Genomic DNA, 20,177 nt, shown 5'->3' with positions numbered 1-20,177 from the left:
GCCAGTAATTTTCCTTGCTTTGAGTAAGGCAAATGCTGCTAACAGCCCAGGCTAGAGCCAAAGGTAGGGTTATATGAAATGAGCCTGGGCACCCCAGGTTGAGACATCTGAGGCTTCCTGGGGGACCACCCTTTCATTATCAGAAGCATCCCCTTATGGGTGCCACTTCAGGCAGCCCGCAGGGATACGAACTGCCGCCAGCTTGCACAGAGGAAGCACTGGTCCACTGTATGTTGGGACGGGTGTTCAGCATCTGGAGAAGGTCAGTTAGAGTAGGAGTCCACTGTGCCTTCCAATCCCAAGCACAAGCAAAGCTGAGGGAAGGATACCCTGGGTCCAGGGCCAGATACAAGGGATTTCTGGATCCCATGCTTTCTGAGTAGTTTCCAGGCCTTGTCAAAAGCAAAGGTTGTTAATCATTTCAGCAGACACTTTTCAGTGTGTGGTCAGTCTAAGCTAGGAAAACTACTCCTGTATATTGGCAAAGTGAGCATCACTGGAGGAAGGGGTGGTACTGCCCATTCATAGAGTCCTGTGAACCCAGCTTCGGACCCTGGGGAGCTTCTCCTGGACCCTCCCCTGTGAGAATGTGCAGTTCTGGGGTCTCAGTCTATGCCCAGTAAAGGCGAGCTCAAGCCCTCTAAGCACCCGCCCTGGGCCCACGCTGCCGAGGAGGAGGTTCTTGGCTCTTCACTGTCTATATTAAGTAGATAAACAGAGGGGCCCCTTGCTGCCCACTCTGCAATAACAGGGGCCTCTGCCTGCCCATCTGTGAGTCATCTCCTCAGAAAGCCTGCTGGTTCTCCCCCTGAATGTGTTTCTGGCCTTCTCCTTTCAGCAATGAGGTGGTAAGGAGTGACCTGAAGAAGCTGCCGGCCCTCCCTACCCAAGCCCTGAAGGAGCACCCCTCCCTGGCCTACTGGTAAGACCCCTGGTCCCTCAGGACCCCTGGCTGTGTGCCCTGGCTTCACAGTCAGTACCCTGTGTCTTCCTTCAGAAGCCAGTGGTTTAAGTGACAGGTTATGCATGAGGCTTCTCCTTTTTCTTGACTTTTTTTTTTTAATCCTTCTAAAATTTCTTTTTTTTTTTTTCCTGTCTTTTTCCTTTTTATTGGTACCAGGGATCGAACTCACGACTGCCTGCTTGCAAGGCAGGCGCTTATGCCATTGAGCTAAATCCCCAGCCCCTAAAATTTCATTTTTTAACTTCACCTGTCTCGAGAGCCTTTCCTGCGTGGCGGGGCCCCACAAGGGAACTCCATGGTCCTGAGACATGATGTGTGGACATGTAAGGGTGGTGCTGGAGACAGACTGGGTTTTCTTTGCTGGCGAGGGAGACAGAGTCTTTTCTTCCCCCTTCATGTTTCCTATCTCCTGATTCAGCTGCCCTGAGACACCAGGCCTCAGCGCCATCTGCCAGGCCCTGGAGTGTGATTCTGATGACTCCGGCCTGTGACAGGGCCTAGACTGTGGCTTGGGCCCCAGCTGAGAGGGGTGTGCACCGCTGGGATGTGTGTTGAATGCTGCTGGATGCGTGAACCTGGACTGCCGGCCCGTGACAGGGACAGCCCTGCTTCTCTGACGTCCCTTCTGACTCTTAACAGAACCAGAATAGTGTGAATGAAGTGGGACACAACATGTGGGACGGGTCGATCCCAATCAGCTCCCTGCAGCCTGCTGCGGCTTCTGTGGTGCTTCCTGAACTGTTCGGGTCACTAGCATCGGGCCTTGTCTGGACGTCACTCAGGTGGCTCTGAGTACTTCCCTCAGTTAGGGCAGGCCGCAGCCCGATGCAGTGTACAGCTCATAGATGGAGTCCCTCTGAGTGGTACCCGTCATGGGAGGACTGACTTAGGGCTGCACTTCAGGTCCTGACTTTATCCCTGTGCACTGATCTGGTGTCACTCTGCCTTGGGGACCATTACCAGCCTTTTCAGCTGCCCCCAAAGCATGCATCTGCTTCCGGATGCTTGTCGTGCAGTCTGTGCATCAATTTCTCCACCTGAAAAGTAGGGTTGACCAGCAGCCTACTTCCTTAATTAAAGATTACGATGGTAATTGAAAAGTAAGCAAATTCCCCCCAAGGATTAAGTCTTGAACATAGAGTGAGTTACCCCTAGAGATGACCTAGCTAATAACAGAAAATGAGAAAAGTGGGGGGAAAAGGTTTCAGATAAATTACGGATAGTAAATTAACACCAAACTGTAAAGATCAGCCAATGAGATCTGAGGGCACACCTCTCGGGTCACTCCCACCCCCATCATGGAGCCTGTAGGGAGACAGGAAGGGGTTCCTTTGCCTGAGGCTGGGCAGAGGTGAGGCAGGCAGTGAAGAATCAAGGTCAAGGCCGGGTAGGCAGATGGTGGAGGCTGAGGCTGGGAGATGTGACTCTCAGCAGATGGAACGGGAGGCCTCTGCCACAGTCCCCCTGCCACAATTCCCCTTGTCGGCTCTGGTTCCCAAGGCAGTGGTGAAACACCAGAGTTGCCACTCACAGGAGGCTGTGCTGCACCCAGCCAGGCACCTTCTTCTCTCTCAGAGAAACGTGTGGCCAGCTACTCTCCCCAGGGAGCCAGGGCATCTCTTGTTTTTTAGAATAAACCCTTCCAAAGGTAAAGGAGCAGTCATCTCATTCTAGCAGCTCGTGTGTTGCTTCTCCAGTGTTTCTCTGGCTCTTTTGTGGCCTCCTGATTTGTAATAAACCAAACCCAGGTTCCAGAACTTTCCATGGCCTTTGGAAGCACTGACTCCATGACTGCTCATTCAGAAGAGGTGAGCCATGAAGAAAGTGAGAAGAGGGATCCACATGTTTATCCATGGTGTTGCTTGGGACCACTGCTTCCTGGTCTGTCCTCTTCTCTCAGGCTACATTTCCTACAGGAAGCTGACCTCCAAGCCAACCACTAATCTTGTTTCACTGATTAGAGTCTCACAGAAAGACCACGCAGGTCCTCTAAGGCCAGACAGGGATTTTTAAAGTAACTTAATCTAGCCCAAAGGATTTCCCTCAGGTTGATTTAGAAATGTCACTTCAGGACAAAGCATTTTCCTGGAGTCGCTGGCTCCTTGAAGCATCTCAGGAGGTTGGTCAGGTTCAGAAGCGTCTCCTGCAGTGGCGTCTTGGCCTCTCATCACAGTTTTTTTTCCTTCTCATTCTAGCGAAGACAGAGTGATTGAGCACTATAAGAAGCTGAATGGCCAGACAAGAGGTCAAGCAATCGTGAAGTAAGTGGCTCTTCTCATCACTTGTGAAGACTGTGTGTGCTGATACAAGGTGTAGGTCAAGGGGGTTCAGTTCTGCTGGGAACTTTGTGTCTCTGGGGGGCAATGTTTTAACTGAATTTTTGAGTAAATAATTACTCCCAGAACTTCATCACACACACACACACACACACACACACACACACACACGAACATGTTTATTGTACCACTTCTGCCAAATAATCCCTCTCTTGTGCACTGACTGTTTCTGTGTGTCCATTGTCTTTGCAGCTACATGAGCATTGTGGAGTCCCTCCCGACCTACGGGGTTCACTATTACGCAGTGAAGGTAAGTGAACTCATTTGGTGGAGGCTGCCCACCTTGCCGCTAAAAACAAGCAAACAAACAAAAACTACTGATTTTTAAATCTTCTCAAGATTTTAGGGGGAATAGGAGTTGGCAGGAAATGGTCAAGGAGATTGCGTGCCTGGAGAAACCAAGCAACTATGTTTTGTGCCATCAAAAGTTGATATCATTTTCCAAAACTCATTTTCCATTTTGTGAAATAGCATCCAAAAAAATCCCTGCTTCATTTTGATCTTAGAGGCACTGGGGGAGAGCAAGCACTTTTACACCACTTCTATGCACTGACTTGCTAAACTTCGGACTTTAGATAGCTTCACAGTGGGAAGACTGGGTCAAACACATGGCAGAGTAGCAAAAACTTGGAGCACAAGTTGAGTGTTTTTCTTGATCATCATATTCCACACGGTCAACTCCTCAGGACTGGGCTGGGATTATGGGCTGACACACTGAGTCTATGACCAGGTGAAAGACAGAGTCTATCTTCATGCAGATTACAGTGGTCAATCCAGTGAGATGTTGACCCCATTCCAAGTCCTCTTTAATCTTATTCACAGTGTACCAGACCAGGATCCCTTCTGCAGATAGTAGATAACGATATTCCCCACAAAGGGGAGAAATTCTGTTTCTTCCTCAACCCCTAAGTGAGTACCTGAAGTCCAACCTAAAAGAACAGAAAATATTTTCAATCTGAGAAAGTTCCACCAGCCAGCATAAGCTTCTCTTGCTGTTTTATAGTCTTTCCCTGCGTTTCCTCCCCACTATATTTTTAAAATTTCTTTAGGCCAAAGCATCTCTCTTTCATTCTGTGTTACCCTTGGAAATCTGCATAACACTTACACTGTCGATATGCATTGACTTGTAAATTACAGACTCTAGATGGCAGAGACTAATGTTGTGTTCTGTGGTACATCCTGAGAACCAAGCATGGCACCTGGCACAGGCTTGCTCAGTAATCGTGGGCTAAGAATCGAGCTGAGCTGCTGGAGGTATGCATTTCCCTAATGAGGAGTGAGGGCTGGAATCACAGTTGTGTAGCCAGCCCTATGAGGCACTCGTGGGACTTCAGGCCCATCCAAGAGTTTAGCTTGGGATCTCTATAAGACATTGTTCTGATGTCTTCCCAAAGTTCTTCCCACCAGCCAGAGCTCTTAGTTTTCTTCATCATCATGATAGAACTCGTGGCCACCATGACCAGCCCTGCTCTGCTCAAGCTCATGTTAGAATGTCAGGAGCAGGGTAGCATTCACTACCTAATATTTCTTCTGAATTTGGGTTCAATTCTGTCTCTCGTCATACAAGAGACTAAGATATTTGCCTCCCCAGTGACTCTCATAAAACCTTCTGAGTGTTGGAAGACTTGAAACATAGGGAGCTTCGTCCAGTCTTTAAACCAGATGTGACCAGAGGTCCATTCTGTCGGCAGCCCCAGAATTTCACATTAAGGTTGCCTCCAATGTTTTCTTCCTTCCACTGTGACCTTTCCAAAGGGCTCTGTCCTCTCCTCCATTTGTTGACAACCAGGAAGAAGGCTTGTGATTATCAGTGTCTCCATTGAGTATGTGTGTTCACTCCTGAAGTCTCAAAGCATCAGCAGTTATTACTGTGTTAACATTGGTAAAAGAGCCCCTGGTCCAAGCCGGCACAGCCCACATGTGTCACACACACTGCCTGGTGGCCTTGCACCTTCACTGGTGCCCAGCTGCGCTGTACCAACGTCACTTCCCGGTCAGCTGATGTCACTGTGATGTTAGGCTTTCTGTTGTTCTGCTGTCTGAAACCATTGCAGGGCACAGGTATTTCCCAAAGAAAGGGACTCAAGATGAGGACCTTGGCTAGGGATATAGCTCAGCGGCAAAGCACCTGCCTAGCAAGTGCAAGGTTGTGAGTTTGTCCCTGGTATCAAAAAAAAAAAAAAAAAGATGAAGATTTTACATTTTGGGGGCTGCAGGAGGCTCAGCAGTACAGCATGAGCTTAGCCCACATAAGGCTCTTGGTGAAGTCTTCAGAAAAGAAAGAAGCCAGATACCCTTGAAGCTTTTAATACACTTTAATACACAAAATTTATTCATTTTTGCCTTTCATCTTTGTACTAAACGTGAAATAATTCAGACCGCAGGTAATTGGAAATCATCGTGCCAATTTTGAGTTTTTGGATACCCATACTAGGGGTAGATAGGTTATTCAAAGAAATAGCAGTTAGTGCAAGACATGGAAAAGACTGTTTAATATTCCTATCATAAAGTTCTGGCATTTGGGAGCTTTAATAACTCAAAATTACCCCATCTAAATAGGGAACCACAGTGTCCACCCAAGTGACATGATTCCTGAGTAATAATCAGAAGGAATTGGCTCTGTGTTCGGCAGCGTGAGTCCTAAATCCTGCTGGCACCCAGTTGTCCTTGGGACATCGGGGTGACATGTCCAAGCTTGTGAGGCATTGCCTTGCTGTGCCTGGCAGGCCCTGAGTAAAGCAGGCTCAGCTCCATGCTCTGATTTCTTTGTCCTTATGGAGATAAGAGCCCTATTCCATAGTGTCCAGAGGCCTGTCTAGCTCTGGTAACCCCAGTGGCAGTTTCTCCACTTAAAACATCGTTTATTTTATCAGCAGGCTCAATAATGCTCGAGTTTTCTGTGTAGTGAGGAAAGGAACAGGCTGGAAGGCATCAAAAAGGGGAAAAACAGAGCATTTGCTCTTATTTGTAGAGGGGGGAAGACGCCATGGTTATGGTGCTGTCCCCAGCCTGGGGCTCAGTCCATGCCACCCCGGTCGTATGACTGAACATCCTTCCGGGATGGGCACATCTGTAAGGTACGAGGGGCCAGGTGGGCTCCATCCATCTCAAGAAAGTGGGGTTTTTCCTCATTTTCAGCTGACCCAGGAAGCTTTCTCTCAGCCTATGTTTATCTTCTCCAACCCGTTATTTACCTGTACTCCTTTTGCTGTCCTAGGACAAGCAAGGAATCCCATGGTGGCTGGGACTGAGCTACAAAGGAATCTTCCAGTACGACTACCACGACAAAGTGAAGCCCCGAAAGGTAAGGGTGCCCTCTGTGGGTTTAAGGGCTCTCACTGTGAGAACGCGGCGTAGACAAAGTGAGTTAAGATGCTGACCCCAGGCAGCCCAGGGCTCACTACCCCCCTGCTGATTTAAGTGTGTACAAATTATCCGCAGTAAGCCTGTCTGAGGTCCTTATTTTTCTCCCTGTCTCTAAGGAAACCTAAGTTGTAATGATTTAAGATAAGGTGCCTGGTTCAGCTCTCCACAGAACAGATGAACAAAAGGGTTTTGAGGGCTGTTGTGCTCCCTGCTGTCCTGGGGCCTTTATATGGTGAGAAGGAGGGAATAACTGTCCTGAATTCTGAGGCTCATCTGAATTCTCCCAAAAGTTTTTGGGTTTTAGAGTAAAAAGAGTTGAAAAGGGTAGATGAGAGGAGAGCCTGAAAACCTGGCTGCTGTCTCCTGGTTTGGTAGAAAGAAGTGGGCCACAGAGGCGTCGGAGACGCAGGCCCAGTATAGGAGGGGAAACTGTTTGAGTTTTCTGTTTCCACTTATGTACATTTTTTAGACCAGAATAAATTGAAAAATGACGGTGGAAAATGTCTTTGAGGCAAGTGCTGTCATTCAGAATCTGAGGCAGAGAGGGGCAGAGCGACAGCTGTAGTTCAGACCTGAAACGTGTATGAGAATCCACCAGAACCACACTTGCCCTAGGAGCGGGAGAGCGGTGTAGATCCGTTGTGCATCAGCTCGCTCTCCAAGCCTCCTGGGCCACAGATGGGATTGAAACCCACAGTGTGTGTCTGAGCCCATCACGCCCCACCCAGTTAGTGTCTGGCATGTGCCAACTTCTCCAATCAGTTGGTGGGAAAAATGGCCCTATGGTGGGGAGGACTTTCGGGCCGTTGATCTGTAAGTCTCTTAAACACTAAGTAAGATGCCGAGCAGATGATGAGGAATTAGTCCCAGAAACCAATCAGCAGGAACCTGAGTCGGGGTGGAAGGGTGCTGTGTTGCTTTGTGGCTCTCTGCAGACATCCGTATTTCTGCTTTTATGTGTCAGAAATGAAGTGAGCCTTAGGTTCTGTATTTTCTTTTTTGTTCTTCTGTCATAAGTTCCTATTTTATCCTCCTTGTTTCCCCTCTCTTCCTTACTGTGTCTTTCTTCCTGTTTCCCCTGTGCTTTTTCATGCGTGGACTAATTTTCTGTGCTTTTTCTCCTCACATTGTCTCTTTGCTTCATCTGTCTTTTTGCATCAGCTCCTCGCTTTCCAATTTTTCTGCTTGCAAAAATTAAGGAACACTCTCAGAGCTTTTAACAAAGTCCTGGGTGCAATATATTCAGCCATCTCTTGCCCAGGTTGGTGGAAGACCAAGACCGAAGTGGATAGTTGAGATCCACAACAGAGTTAACTCAAATCCAGCAGCTGAAATCTCTCACTCTGAGCCCTCTGAAAGACACATTAACGAATGTTGAGATTCGTTCCATCCAGTGATCAGTCTGTTTAAGCGTTCTCTGTTTGTCCAGTAGTAATGAGAGTTGAATGGGTAATGGTACCTGTCAAACCCAAGGTGGGATGCAGGCAGGGCTCCGTAATTGTGACTGTTAGTGTGAGACCATGCTTCACAGTAAGCATGAGACAGGTTTCACAGTAAGAGAAAGGACAGAGCCAAAGGTATGATAATTGGCCACTGAACAGTAGAATTAACAACTTACAGAACTTTTCTGGGTTAGTGAATTAAAAATGGTAAAAGGTCAATGCATTTTTCTAGGGCATTGTCTCTTATTGAAACTGAAACTTAAGTTTCTGCAGCCTTTAAGAAAGAAATTGAAATTGAAGGGTAACTGAGCTCTCAGTCAGCGTACATTTATCCATTCAAGAATAATTGCTGTGTGTCTACTGTGTGCCAAGCACTGAGCTATACTGGACACTCACCAGGTTCTCCGGCCTGCCCAGTGTGTCCAGCAGAGAATGTGTGACTTAGTAGGGACTGCATTTACTGTGACTGGAAACATGATACCACGGAGTGGGAAACCATAAAGAGAAGCGGCTTAGTTTAGCTTGTAGTTCTGCAGGCTAAGAGAGCCAGAAGACATAGAGCATCACAATGCAAGACAAAGGAGTGTGTGTGTGTGTGTGTGTGTGTGTGTGTGTGTGTGTGTGTGTCCTGGTCTCTCTTCCTCTTCTGATAAAGACACCAGGGTACTATCATGGAAACTGTCTCTGATGACCTTGTCTAGCCACCTCCCAAAGATGACCCCTAGACACCATAGTCAAATTAGGTCTCAGTGCTCTGAATACCTCACAGTGCGGATCAAATCTCAGCCCAGGAATTGTGAGGACACATGCAAACCACAGCAAATGGTAAGAGCCAGGAGAAGCCTGTGAGGTAAGCTGAAGGACAGAGGCACCGCTAAGCAGAAGTTGAGAGGAGTCTTCTTAGAGGAAAAAGGCTGTATCTTTAAGGAGGGAAGAGACTTCAGATGGGCAGAGGGCCAGGAAGAAGCCTGCCTGAGTGCCAGGAGCACAGAGCCCCACGCAGACTAAGAGGAGAACAGGATAGGAGGCTGAGCGGCAGAGGCAGCAGCTCGAGGGCTCTGCTAAGAAAACCCACCCTCTGCAGACAGAGGAGCCTGGGTTACAGCATGTGAAGCAGAGGCGCAGCTCACCAGGCTTCCACTGATGCAGAGAAACATCTTTCTGGAAGCTGCATGGAGGGTGGATGAGAAAATGCTGGTCAGGACTCAGAACCAGGCTGGGACCACTGGGGGCCGGTGGTTGGCGCTCAGCAATGGGGGTAGAGAGGAAAAAGTAGGAAAATGTGAAGAAGGGAAATGTTGTCGGTCAGGAAGCTCGTGGCAGTCAGAGAAGAGAGCAGTCACAGGCCCTGCCGGGCTGTGTATCGGCCACAGCATGGAGTCTAAAGGAGGGAAGCACTGCAGGACACAGATGGCATGGGGCTCAAGCAGGCCTCCAGGGAGCTGTGGCGAGTGGCAGGCGCCCTTCGTTCAGAGTCATCGGTGGCTGTGAGTGAAGGACTTCAGCTCCTTGTCACGAGCATCCCTGGAGAGGCAGATCCTGCAGCTTGTGTGATATCAGGGTTCTCTGTGGGAACAAATGTGCAGTCTGAATGGAAAGGTAAAACCATCTCTGCCGAAATGTCAGTGGAACTTAAAACAAAATCAAACACTGTGGACCTGAAGTCTGTACTGGAGGGTAAGGGGTATGTTTCTTCCTCTCACCACCAGAAAGGTCAGGAGCCATTTCATGTAGGATGGGAAGACTCTGAGGTCAGCATCTGTGGCCTGGCTGGGAGCTGGAACTCTGGGGGGAGCTTGCTTGTGGTAATGGAAGCCAGTGCACATGCTCATGGAAGGTGGCCAGCACCTGTCTTCAGGGCCAGCACTAGGCCAGCAGTGCTAACTGCTGCTGTCTGTCAGAAATCTGTAACCCTTGAGGCAGGAAGCTCACTGTGAGTTCAAGACCAGCCTCAACCACATAGCAAGCCCTTGAGTCAAAAGCAAAGAGAAATCCATAAGCCACTGCTGGAATGGCTGGATGCCTCCTTCAGGCCAGTCCACCCCCTCTGACTCCGCAGCTGAGCTTGCAGAAAACCTTGCAGGGATGCTGCTAAGCAGCTGCCCGCGAGGGTCACCACTCACCCACACTCCTACTCAGCCATTGTGACCAGTGTCCCTACCCACTGAGAGCTGGGGGTGCCCTCCAGGTGGCGCCATTCCCTCCTGGCACTGGGGCCAGGCATGGCTTTGGCACCAGGAACTTCCAAGGGTGCTTGGGGAGGTATGGCACCCAGTCCTGAGCACTTGGAGGCATCTGTAGCAACAGCTGCCTATCCAGCCAGGGCAGCCGTTTCCACCCAGTGGCAGCCAGAGGCCCTCCCTGGTTAGCACTCTGACCCAGTTACAGGGCCAAAGCAGTGAGCACCAACAGGCGTGTAGAGGCAGTGTCAGGGCTGAGCCTCTTCTCTTCCTTTGAAAGGCCTCAAGGCATCCTCTGGCACACACAGCAATTTGTTAGCACAGCCACTGTAAGAATGCACGCAAACATTTCCAAATAGCCCAGCAGAGCCAACCTCCAAAAGACCCCTGAGGAGGGAGGCTGGCGCTGCCCAAATGGGCAAGGCTGTCTCTTGGACTGTCCTCAAGTTGGGATGCAGTTTGCCATTCTAGTTCCAGGATCCACCCTAGGTGACTCAGTCTGCACTCAAGCTTGGTGGCTTTGGGAGCATGCAGCACCCCAGGGCCTACCTCCCAGGTAGAGTAGCAGGAAGCAAGCCTTGCACCCCCCTCAATCATTCCCTCCCCACTGTGTGGGCCACTAAACCAAAGGCTCCTGGTCTTGCCAAAGCACAGCCCTCAGGCAAGCTGCTGCCTCACTGTGCTTAAAGAATTCACAAAACAAAACAAAATATACCAACCCTTTTGTCCTCAGGCTCAGTGTTGTATCGGGGATAACTGGATGTGTGAGGACATCTCACAGGCTGGCTTTTGGCTCTTTGAGTGTGTTCAGAAGAGTTGAGAACTATTGAACTGCTGAAGCTCAACTTCCATTGTATTTTGGGGTGACACGTGCAGAACAGTCATCCTTGAAGAGCACCCAAAACTGCAAACAGCACTAAACAGGACAGAACTGAAATCTGCAGTATGTGTACATCCTCCAGGACTGTGGTCCTTGCTTATGGATGTAGTTTCTTGCAAGCAGATTAGGCAGAACTCACACAGTATCTGAGGATAGGATGCAAAAGAATCTTTTTTAAAATGGGGTCTCCTTATGGAGCCCAGGCAGCCTTTTGAACTCGCTATGTAACCTAGGTTGACCGACTTTGTGATCCTTCTGCCTCAGAATCCTGAATGCTGGGATCACAGGGTTACTTCACTGTACCTGACTTGTAGAAATTGTTTTCTCATTTCATTTTTATTTTTGCAGTGCTAAAGATTGAATCCAGGGATTTTCCAGTGCTAGGCAAGCATCCTCCCACTGAGCTGAGGTCCTAGACTTATCCTCATTTTATTTTTAAAACCACTTTATAGCACACGTGTATAGCACCCAGTGTTTACATTCCCGGGGTGGAGTTGGCCCATGGACATAGCGCATCTTAATCTCTGTTTTCATCTCCTCGCCCTCCTTACCTCCCCCTCCCGCCACCTCTTGACGCCTCCCCATTTGAGGATTTCTCCCTACTTCCTATTATCTACCTTTTTACTTTGCCCTTTGTTTACAGTGTATGTTTCTCATGTAAGAGAAACATTGTGATATTTAAGCTTATGTGTGTCTGATCTATTTCACTTCATACTATAGTTTCAGGGCACATCCAGTTTCCTACAGATGACTCGCTTATCTTTCTTTAGGGAAGAGTTGTACCCCACTGTGTGTAAACACCACCTTGCCTTTATTCCTTCAGCTCCGGATGGGCACATAGGCTGCTCCCAAGGTTTAACTGTTACAGATTGTGCTACCATAAACATGGCATTCACGATCACTGTAATATAATTTCTAACTCTTTCACGATGATGTGTAGAGAAGGGATAACTGGGTTAAATGGAATTCCTAGTTTTAGTTTTTTTGAGGAATCTCCATTCTGATTTGCAAAGTGATTGCATTAGTTTACACTCCCAACAAAAATATGGAAGAGTTTCTTTTCAAAACAGCCTCACCAGCATTTGTTAGTATGGGATTTCATGATGGCAGCCATTCTTTCTGGGTAATATGGAATCCCAGTGCTGTTTTAATTTGCACTTCTCTAACAGACAGTGATATTGAGTATTTCTTTATGTATAAGTTGGCTGTTTGTATTTCTTCTGTGAAGTATCTGTTCACATCACTGCCCATTCTTTTGATTGGGTCTTTTATTGGGTCTTTTCTGTCTCCGGTGTAGTTGACAACAATTTTCCCCATTGTCATTTTGTCTTTTGTTTCTTTTGCTGTTCAGAACCTTTTCAATTTAATATGATCCCATTTGTTGATTCTTGGTGTTATTTCTTGTACAATTGGGTTCTGTTTAGGAAGTCCTTGCCTATGCCTTAGACTTCAAGAAGACTTCACCTTCTAGCAGGTTTAATGCTCTTGTTTTAGTGTTTAAATCTTCGATCCATTTTGATTTTAACTGAGTAGATGCGGGAGTTATAGGTTGAGTCAGTCATCTGTAGTGCAGAGCCAGTTTTCCCAGCATCATGTATTAAAGAACTTTCTTCCAAAATACATTTTTGCCCCTTTGTCAAATAGTTGAATGTGCTTGGAATTGTTCCTGCTTCTTCTGCTCTGTTCCATTGATCCTCATGTATGTTTTTGTGCCAGTACCGTATTTTTTTGTTTGTTTGTTTGTTTGTTTTATCACTGTTGCTTTACAATATAACTTCAAGTCTGCAACTATAATGCCTCCTAATTTGCTTTTGTTACCCAGGATTGCTTTTACTATTCTGGATGTCTTTGGTTCCTTATGAATTTTATGATTATTTTCTCAAGTTTTGTGAAGACTTCTACTCATACTTTGATTGGGACTGTGTTAAATCTGTATATCAATTTTGGAAGTATGGCCATATCGACTGTAATGATTCTGGCTATCCAGGAACAGGCGATACCCTTCCATTTTCTGGTGTCTTCTTCAATTTCCTTTTTCAGAGTGCTATAGTTTTTACTGTACAGGTCTTTCACTTCCTTAGTTAGGTTAGTGCCTAAGTGCTTAATTTTTCTTTTCGATGGTTCATTGGTAGTGTACAAGAACGCTCCTGATTTTTCCGTGTTTTAAGGAATCTCTCATTAATTGTTCCCCAGCACAGCCCTGCCTTCTAGTTCTGACTTGCTGCCCTCATGTTAGTCATTTCTGCTCCCCTAACTTTCAACAGAATATTTAATCTCCAAACTTTCTATGTTGAGCCTTTTTATAGACTCTAAATATTTTCTGTGTTGTTCATTCATGTTTTGACCATTTTGTTTAGCTCTGCTAGCTTTTTATTAGTGTTTCCTATAGACTTGCTGATCATTTTATTTATCTGTTTACTTTTTCATCTTCTATAAGGTTGCCAAATGCCTTGCAGACCTGTTGTTTTATCTCCACAGTTACCATTTCAAACATTTCCAGAGCACAGCTGGGGAAGTTGGGAGTTTGGGGAGGTTTTGTTTTGCTCTGCTTTGTGTGCTTCTGTGTTGGTTTGGTGGCTTTTTGGAGGCTTCGGGTTATCATAGAGGAAAGCTTTGTTTCTAATATGGAGACCTCTTTAGTAAACGTCTGCCTTTCAGTGCTGTCCTCTGGATGTGGCTGTTGGCCTTTGTCTCCGTTCCAGGATCCCATCACCTCCATTCGCTTGGGCCGGGAGGTTGCAGCATATTTGGCACAGTTCCCAGCTGTCCAGGAATGGACCACAGTGTTGCTAATAACCATATTCAGATATTGGCATTCCAGGAAAACCAATTAAGAGCTAAGGTGTATAACCCTGGCTATAGTAATAAAATCAATATCAGTGGTCACATCAAACACAAACTTATCATTACAAACACCACCCTTAACCATAGAGAAGCCACCTACATTTATAGCATGAACAGTAAGACAAATCAAATATTGACCTACAGTAAATATCTACTAAGTGGAACAACTTTACCTCAAATAGCATAAACCAACAGCAAACACGTAATAGCTATCTAAAGATTCATAATGCTTAGTAGTTATATTAAAGGTAAAGAAAAATGGGAAAGTTGAAAAATTAATTGATGGGATATGAGAAAGAAGAGAGAAAAGTGAGATGAGGGTCCTATTGAGGGAGAAAAAGAGATTAATAGTATTAGAGGGCAGTCACAGGAAAGAATGAACAAGAAAAAGAAAAGATAAGCAGAGAACAGAAGCAAGAAATAAAAGAAGAAAAGAGAAAAATGTTAAAAGGATAAAAGAAAAAAATGGAAAAAAAAACTCCAAAGTGCAGGACCCATACTCCCCAAAAACTTAATGAAGGAAAGATAAAAATATTAAAAAACAGAAAAATCAAAAAACCTTGAGTCTAAAAAAAAAACTTGTGTTTTTGAATGAGTGGCTTCTTTCCAAAATCAGCTGTCTTGGGATCCAGCCAGTCCTGATTTTATCCAGCTTTAGGGCCTATGAGTTTTTGGGGCACCCTCCCCGCACCAGAGGCCTCTCTGTCCATTCACCCCAGACTGTGGTAAGCTTCCGAGCCAAGGTGTGTCCTTCCTCCCGTTGGTAGGTAGGGAATGTGATCAGCCCTCTGGTCTCTGCTAGATGGAGGCTGTGGGGTGAGGTTCAAGTGGACTCTCAGACTCAGTGTCAACAATCATGGGGTCTGGTTGCTCCCTTCTGTCCCCAGGCAGTGTCCTCATCCTGGATCAAGTTGGCTAATTAGTTCTTCTGCTCCCCCATACTAAGGAGAAGCAAAATGTAGAGCTCATTTGGAATTGATGGAAGTTTGTTTTCTTGCATGGAGGCGAGGGAACCACGAATGTTTGACACAGACCTGCTTGCTGAGGGAGGGGAGGTCCCTGGTGGGCAGGGACATTGTGTATCTGGCACCGTGTAGGGGGGAGGGTCACCGAAAGTCCAGTGCAGGCCTGCTTGCTTGAGTGGCAAAGGGGAGTGTGCATCTGGTGTGGACCTTCTTGCTCACACTGGGCTGCAGAGATGCTTATGATTTGTAAGTAAATCCTAACCAGCTCTCAGAAGATCCTTGTCTTTCCACCCTTCACCCAGCGGTGTTTCCCTTCCACATTCTGCCTGCCTCCCTGCCACTGAGTGATTGGCATGCGCATGTCACACGGCACTGGGAAGCATCCCTTTTGATGACGTAGCCCTCCCGTTTCCCATGAATCATGTTGATCGTCCACGCATAGCACAAGTGGTATCAAGGACAGACGCTGATCAGGGCCACTTGTCTGTTTCGCTTTGGCCACTGGGAGAGAAACCTGAGGAGTCATGGTGACAAAATAAATCCATCTCTCTTGCAGCTCACCAGGGCCTTCGTGCTGCGCTACATCCCCAAACCCATTTTATTTTATATTTTGACACAGGGTCTTACCAAGACTCTAAATTTCCCGGGCTGGGCTCAAACTTGTGATCATCCTGCCTCGGTTTTCCAGAGTGCTGGAATTTTAGGTGTGTGTTATTGTACTCAGTTTATTTTACTCTAATTTTGTGCTAGTTCCTGAATTCTAGTTTGTGTCGATGACTGTATGTATGTAGAAATGAGTTCTGCCAAGGCGAAAGGCTCAATATTTTGCATGTTGGAGTCCTGCTGCCTTCAGGGAATAATGAAATGCAGTGGTAACTCTGTTCACAAACTTAATTCTTTCCATGATTCTGTTTGCAAACTGAATTGGATGACAACCAAATTAAATTCCCCCATAAGATCAACGTTGAACCTAACCATTGAATCTGATTCAGTTCTTGTCCACGTTGGTTTATGACCAGAAGCCCAGCAAGAATTACGTTCAGGAACCAAGGTGCACTGTGCTGTCCAACTGGCATTTGGGCACCTGAGGTGAATCTTGAACTACCTCTTAGTTTGCAACTACAGTGAAATACAGAGCCCTGTTTGCCACCATAAACAGAAAAATGACCAGTAGCAATGCCCTTGCCTGGCCATAATGTGCTGATGTAAGTAGCATATTTACTCTTTCTTCCCTGAAAACATTTGAATGAAAAGCAAATGATATTCATTGAAGAAGCTGTGTTTATTAACTGTCACAGAATTGTCATCCCATAGACAGAGATAAATAAGTCTACCTCAGCGGAGCTTTCTTTAGAGAGTAGCATGTCCCCCACTGTCCTTAGGCCAAAGCTTGAGGAAGTATGACAGCTCTGAACTCAGTTGGCAGCTTCCTAGTGGCACCACTCCCACAGGTGTCACTTCCACACCGAGGTCTCAGCTCACTGACAGTAGCAATACTCTCTGTTCTCTGCCTGACTCCTGTCTTTTACATTCTTCAAACCTGGGGACAGACTGGCTATCTGGTCCCTCATGCAACGTGTATAAGAGTCTGGAAGCATCAGAGAGCAAAGAGTGTGAAGGCAGTGATTCATGGGAACCTCCCAGAAGGGGCTTGTAGAGCAGCCGTGGAGCTCAGCCCACTCACCAGCCCACAGTGAATGAAAGCTCTCCATTGGGAATGAATGGCGACTCCCTGTTCTGTATTCAGCAGACAGTGTTCACTTATTTATTGGATGTGCAATTAGGGGGGCTTTTATGTACACTTAGATGTACAATTAGCAGCCCTATGGGGTCCCTGCTGAGGCATTAGGACAAAGAACCAGAGTAATTGGCCTGCCCCCTGTTCCTGAGCAGCCAGTGTGGCTTCCTGTGATTCCTAGGAGTATTTCAGAAGAGGGGCTTTGGCCATGGGAATTGATGCATTGCTGTCACCTCCCCAGATTAGTAAAGATTTCTGAACTGTATAAGATGATGAGACAGGAAGGAAAAATAATATTTACAGGAAACATTCCATTAACTATGAGCTGACTCCCAGCGGCTTGGCGCTGCTAAATTATTCAGCATGATAAGAACTGTGCTACTGCTGACTTAGTGTTCAGCTCCGTTTTGGGTAAGTTTGACTCAGAGGCTGGCTGCTGAGCCCTCTGGCTTGGCGGGGGCTGGCTGGCAGCCTTCTCATTCCAGCCTCTGTGTTCTCCTTGGAAACCACACCCTGTGCACTCCAGGGAGAGAAAGTCTAGTCAGTCTGTTTAGCATTCTTCACATTTTGCAGCATGGCTCATTCACAGTGTAGGATCAAAGGGCCGCCTCCCTTTGCCTCTCTACTATCCTTCAGATTCCAGAGCAGCCTGAGTGGCCCCAGGAGGGTTTGGTACCATGCTCGAAAGTCCCTGATCCTGGGTCGTCTTAGGGATGGCCCAAGGCTGAGGACCAGGACTGAGGAAGAAGTGGGCAATGCCCTTACCAGAATCTGCTATTTGAAAATAACTCTCCAATAAAGAGAGGACAAGAGCAGTAATGGTCTAAGAAAACCGAGGTCTTAATCTGATGTGAAGAATTTTCTTTGATGGGCATATCAAGTTTGTGCATTCTTATGAGCTGGGATATGATGCTTTGATCTGTGTGTGCATCCGATGGTGGCCAGATCTCAGTAGGGAAGCATCAGTCCTAGACACAGCCCTCTGTGAACCACCAGTATCAAACATGGCAGTGCCATCTCTGTGAGCAAAAGGCCCTGTCTCTCTCCCCATAGAAGAATCGTAGTCAGCTGAAGATGCTGAACTGATGTTAGAACTTCAAGGGGCGGAATGTGAAATTCTCAACAATGTAGTGCCCCTCATATGAGGTTGCAGGGGGAAGCTGAGTCATCCCAGGTCTCAGTTGAGGGTTGACCTGAGTTTACCTGCTACAGTGACACACAGAGGCCAGATTGGGCAGAACTGGTATCTCTGTATGAGCCGGGTATACTACACAGCCTCAGCTGGGAACAACAACCATCACCCACCTTCCCAGAGCCACTTCTCTTCTCCCTTCCTGCCTGCCGCAGGGGATGCACCCTCAGGGCCATTGGTCTCAACTGACCTCATGTCCTAGCACCAACCAGACATTGGCTCCAGGTGACCCTGCAGAGAGGGTCTTAACCCGGGGTCAAGGCTCTCTATGGCTTAGAGGAATCCTGGAGACAGCCTCTCCTGGGGGACCGGCTGATCGGTTCAGCACTGTCTCTGCCATTAGTGGTTCTTAAAGTGTGGTTCCTGGGTCAGCAGCAGTTACCTCTCTTGGAGAAGTGAGGTCCTCATCTAAACTGAAGACTGAAACCCTGGACAATCTACCTCCCCAAGCCCTCAAGGTGACTCAGGCACACACTGTGAAGTTCAAGGAGCATTGCCACATGACCAGGCACTTGACAAAGGACTGTCTATGTGATTCTACTTTGTTTTTGTTAGAAAGATGTTTTAGTCTGTTAAAATCAATTTCCTTCCTATAGCAATTACACCTTTTATAGAAAGGTATTTTGTAAAGATTCAAGGTAAATCTCCTCAAAAGAAGATTTTGAGTGCTGTTAACTCCACTGTGTTCAGAAAAGTCATGATGGTTTATTTAATCTCTCTCTGCCCCTCTTTTCTCTAGCTGTTAAATGGAGACTGTAAGATGCAGGGTGGACCTAGCCCCATCTTAAGTGAGTTTACTTCCCAAAGAGTGTCTGGTTCCCCAAGATAAAAGCACTGTTACCCTTGACACAGAAAATATCCTTAGTCTCTTTCATACTAAACAAAAGAGGCGGGCTCACCTAGAAGAGCAAACAACATCTCTTTGTTAAAAGGATTAATTTTTTTCTTGGTTACTAGATCTGGGAAGCCAAGGTCCCTCCGTTCCCACAGGTTCCTGCGGAGCTGTTCTGAGTCCAGGCACGAGGACCAGTGTATTCCTGCTGTATTCTTACTGCAGCTCATGCTGGTGTCACCTTTGAGGAAGGTCGATCTGTCTGTGAACAGGAAAAAATAGCATCATCTCATCTGCACAGAGAATTCTTACAGAGAAACTGTCACAGGAGATGATTCCTATGCAAAGGAACAGGAAGGGAGGGATGCAGTTGTCCTGGTCTCTCCCAAATGGTGGGTTAGAGGACATCTCGGGGAAGAAGCACATGCAAGCTCTGAGGAGCCTCTGGGATCAGTCCCTGGGCCTGAATACTCTTAGGGAGCTTTGCACCTGCCTCAGCTCAGGTGCCCGCTGTAGCTTGTGCTCACCAGGTGTCTGGCTGGTATTGAAGACAGTTCAGCTCCCCTGTTGCAAGACGAGGCACCGCCCTGGGACTTAGTTTCCTCCCGGAGAAGGTGGTTTGGTTGAACTGATCAGGACTCTTAAGATCAAACGAACTTTGAAACTAGAAACAGGAAGAGGAGTTCATTTTTGTGCCTGAGGGAGGAGTAAATGAAAGAAATGCAGTATTTTCCCCAGAAAAAAAAAGTAGTAGAAAAGAAAAAAATGAGTTTCTCAGAAGTTAAGCTGTGTCTGTCTTTGACTACTCAGACTGTTCTCTCATGAGTCAAAGCCCAAGCTGGATCTAAGTAGATTATCCGAAGTCATTTCCCTCCCTAAGTGCCTACAAACTTTCTGGCCTGTCATCTTGCAGGGCTTCCTCAGTTCCCACACAGTTGCATGGTCTCCCAGGTTGTCTGACCTTACTATTCTGAGCAGCACATGTCCCAGCAGCACCGAGAAAGCCTATATAAATAGCGTGTTGGCTGTGTGGACAGTAGGAGGTCAAGCAGTGTGCTGGGTGTCTGTAACATGCACACATCCACCCAACCAGACACCCTGCAACTCCCTCGAGATCTGCTGACTTCTAACATCTCTGCAGAGGCAGATTCCCACAGCTCACACAACCCCGTTGACCTTGGATGCAAGCAAATTAAAACCAAATGCTCCTGTTGGATACCAGAGCACTACAGAAAAGCATCCAGTAGCCTCAGTCTCCAGAGGAACCACGAACCAGTAGTGACCTATGAATAGATTTGGTTTTTCTGGCTTGAAAGCCAAAGCCTTTGCAATGTAAAAGAAGAACATTGACCGCATGAGACTCAAAGACAAACCTCTTTTATCTCACTCTCTTCCTCTATATGTGTTCTTTCCTGGCCCTTGATACAACCACAGGCAA

General features: G+C 46.9%; 1 protein-coding gene and 1 long non-coding RNA gene across 10 annotated transcripts in view; one reads left to right on the top strand and one right to left on the bottom strand.

Moving 5' to 3' along the window:
• The window catches only part of Frmd4a (FERM domain containing 4A), a 561,761-nt gene that overhangs the window by 477,745 nt on the left and 63,839 nt on the right, over nt 1–20,177 (top strand). For all 9 annotated transcript variants that reach the window (XM_063253783.1, XM_063253785.1, XM_063253781.1 and 6 more), the window contains 4 exons: nt 839–922; nt 3,160–3,225; nt 3,493–3,550; nt 6,518–6,604. In XM_063253783.1, coding sequence (XP_063109853.1) covers nt 839–922; nt 3,160–3,225; nt 3,493–3,550; nt 6,518–6,604 — 295 coding nt within the window. The remainder of the gene's footprint in view (nt 1–838; nt 923–3,159; nt 3,226–3,492; nt 3,551–6,517; nt 6,605–20,177) is intronic.
• Nucleotides 18,810–19,426, bottom strand: LOC134477018 (uncharacterized). The gene is made up of 2 exons (XR_010048904.1): nt 19,267–19,426; nt 18,810–19,001 (listed from the first exon to the last, which is right to left on the bottom strand). It is a non-coding gene; the product is annotated as an uncharacterized LOC134477018 (long non-coding RNA).

The sequence above is a fragment of the Cavia porcellus genome, unplaced genomic scaffold (assembly GCF_034190915.1).
Source record: "Cavia porcellus strain 051 isolate PalLab524CR breed Dunkin Hartley unplaced genomic scaffold, mCavPor4.1 scaffold_7, whole genome shotgun sequence".
Classification (NCBI taxonomy): Eukaryota; Metazoa; Chordata; class Mammalia; order Rodentia; family Caviidae; genus Cavia; species Cavia porcellus.
Note: the sequence above shows the minus strand (reverse complement) of the source record. Positions and strands in the feature narration are given on the sequence as shown.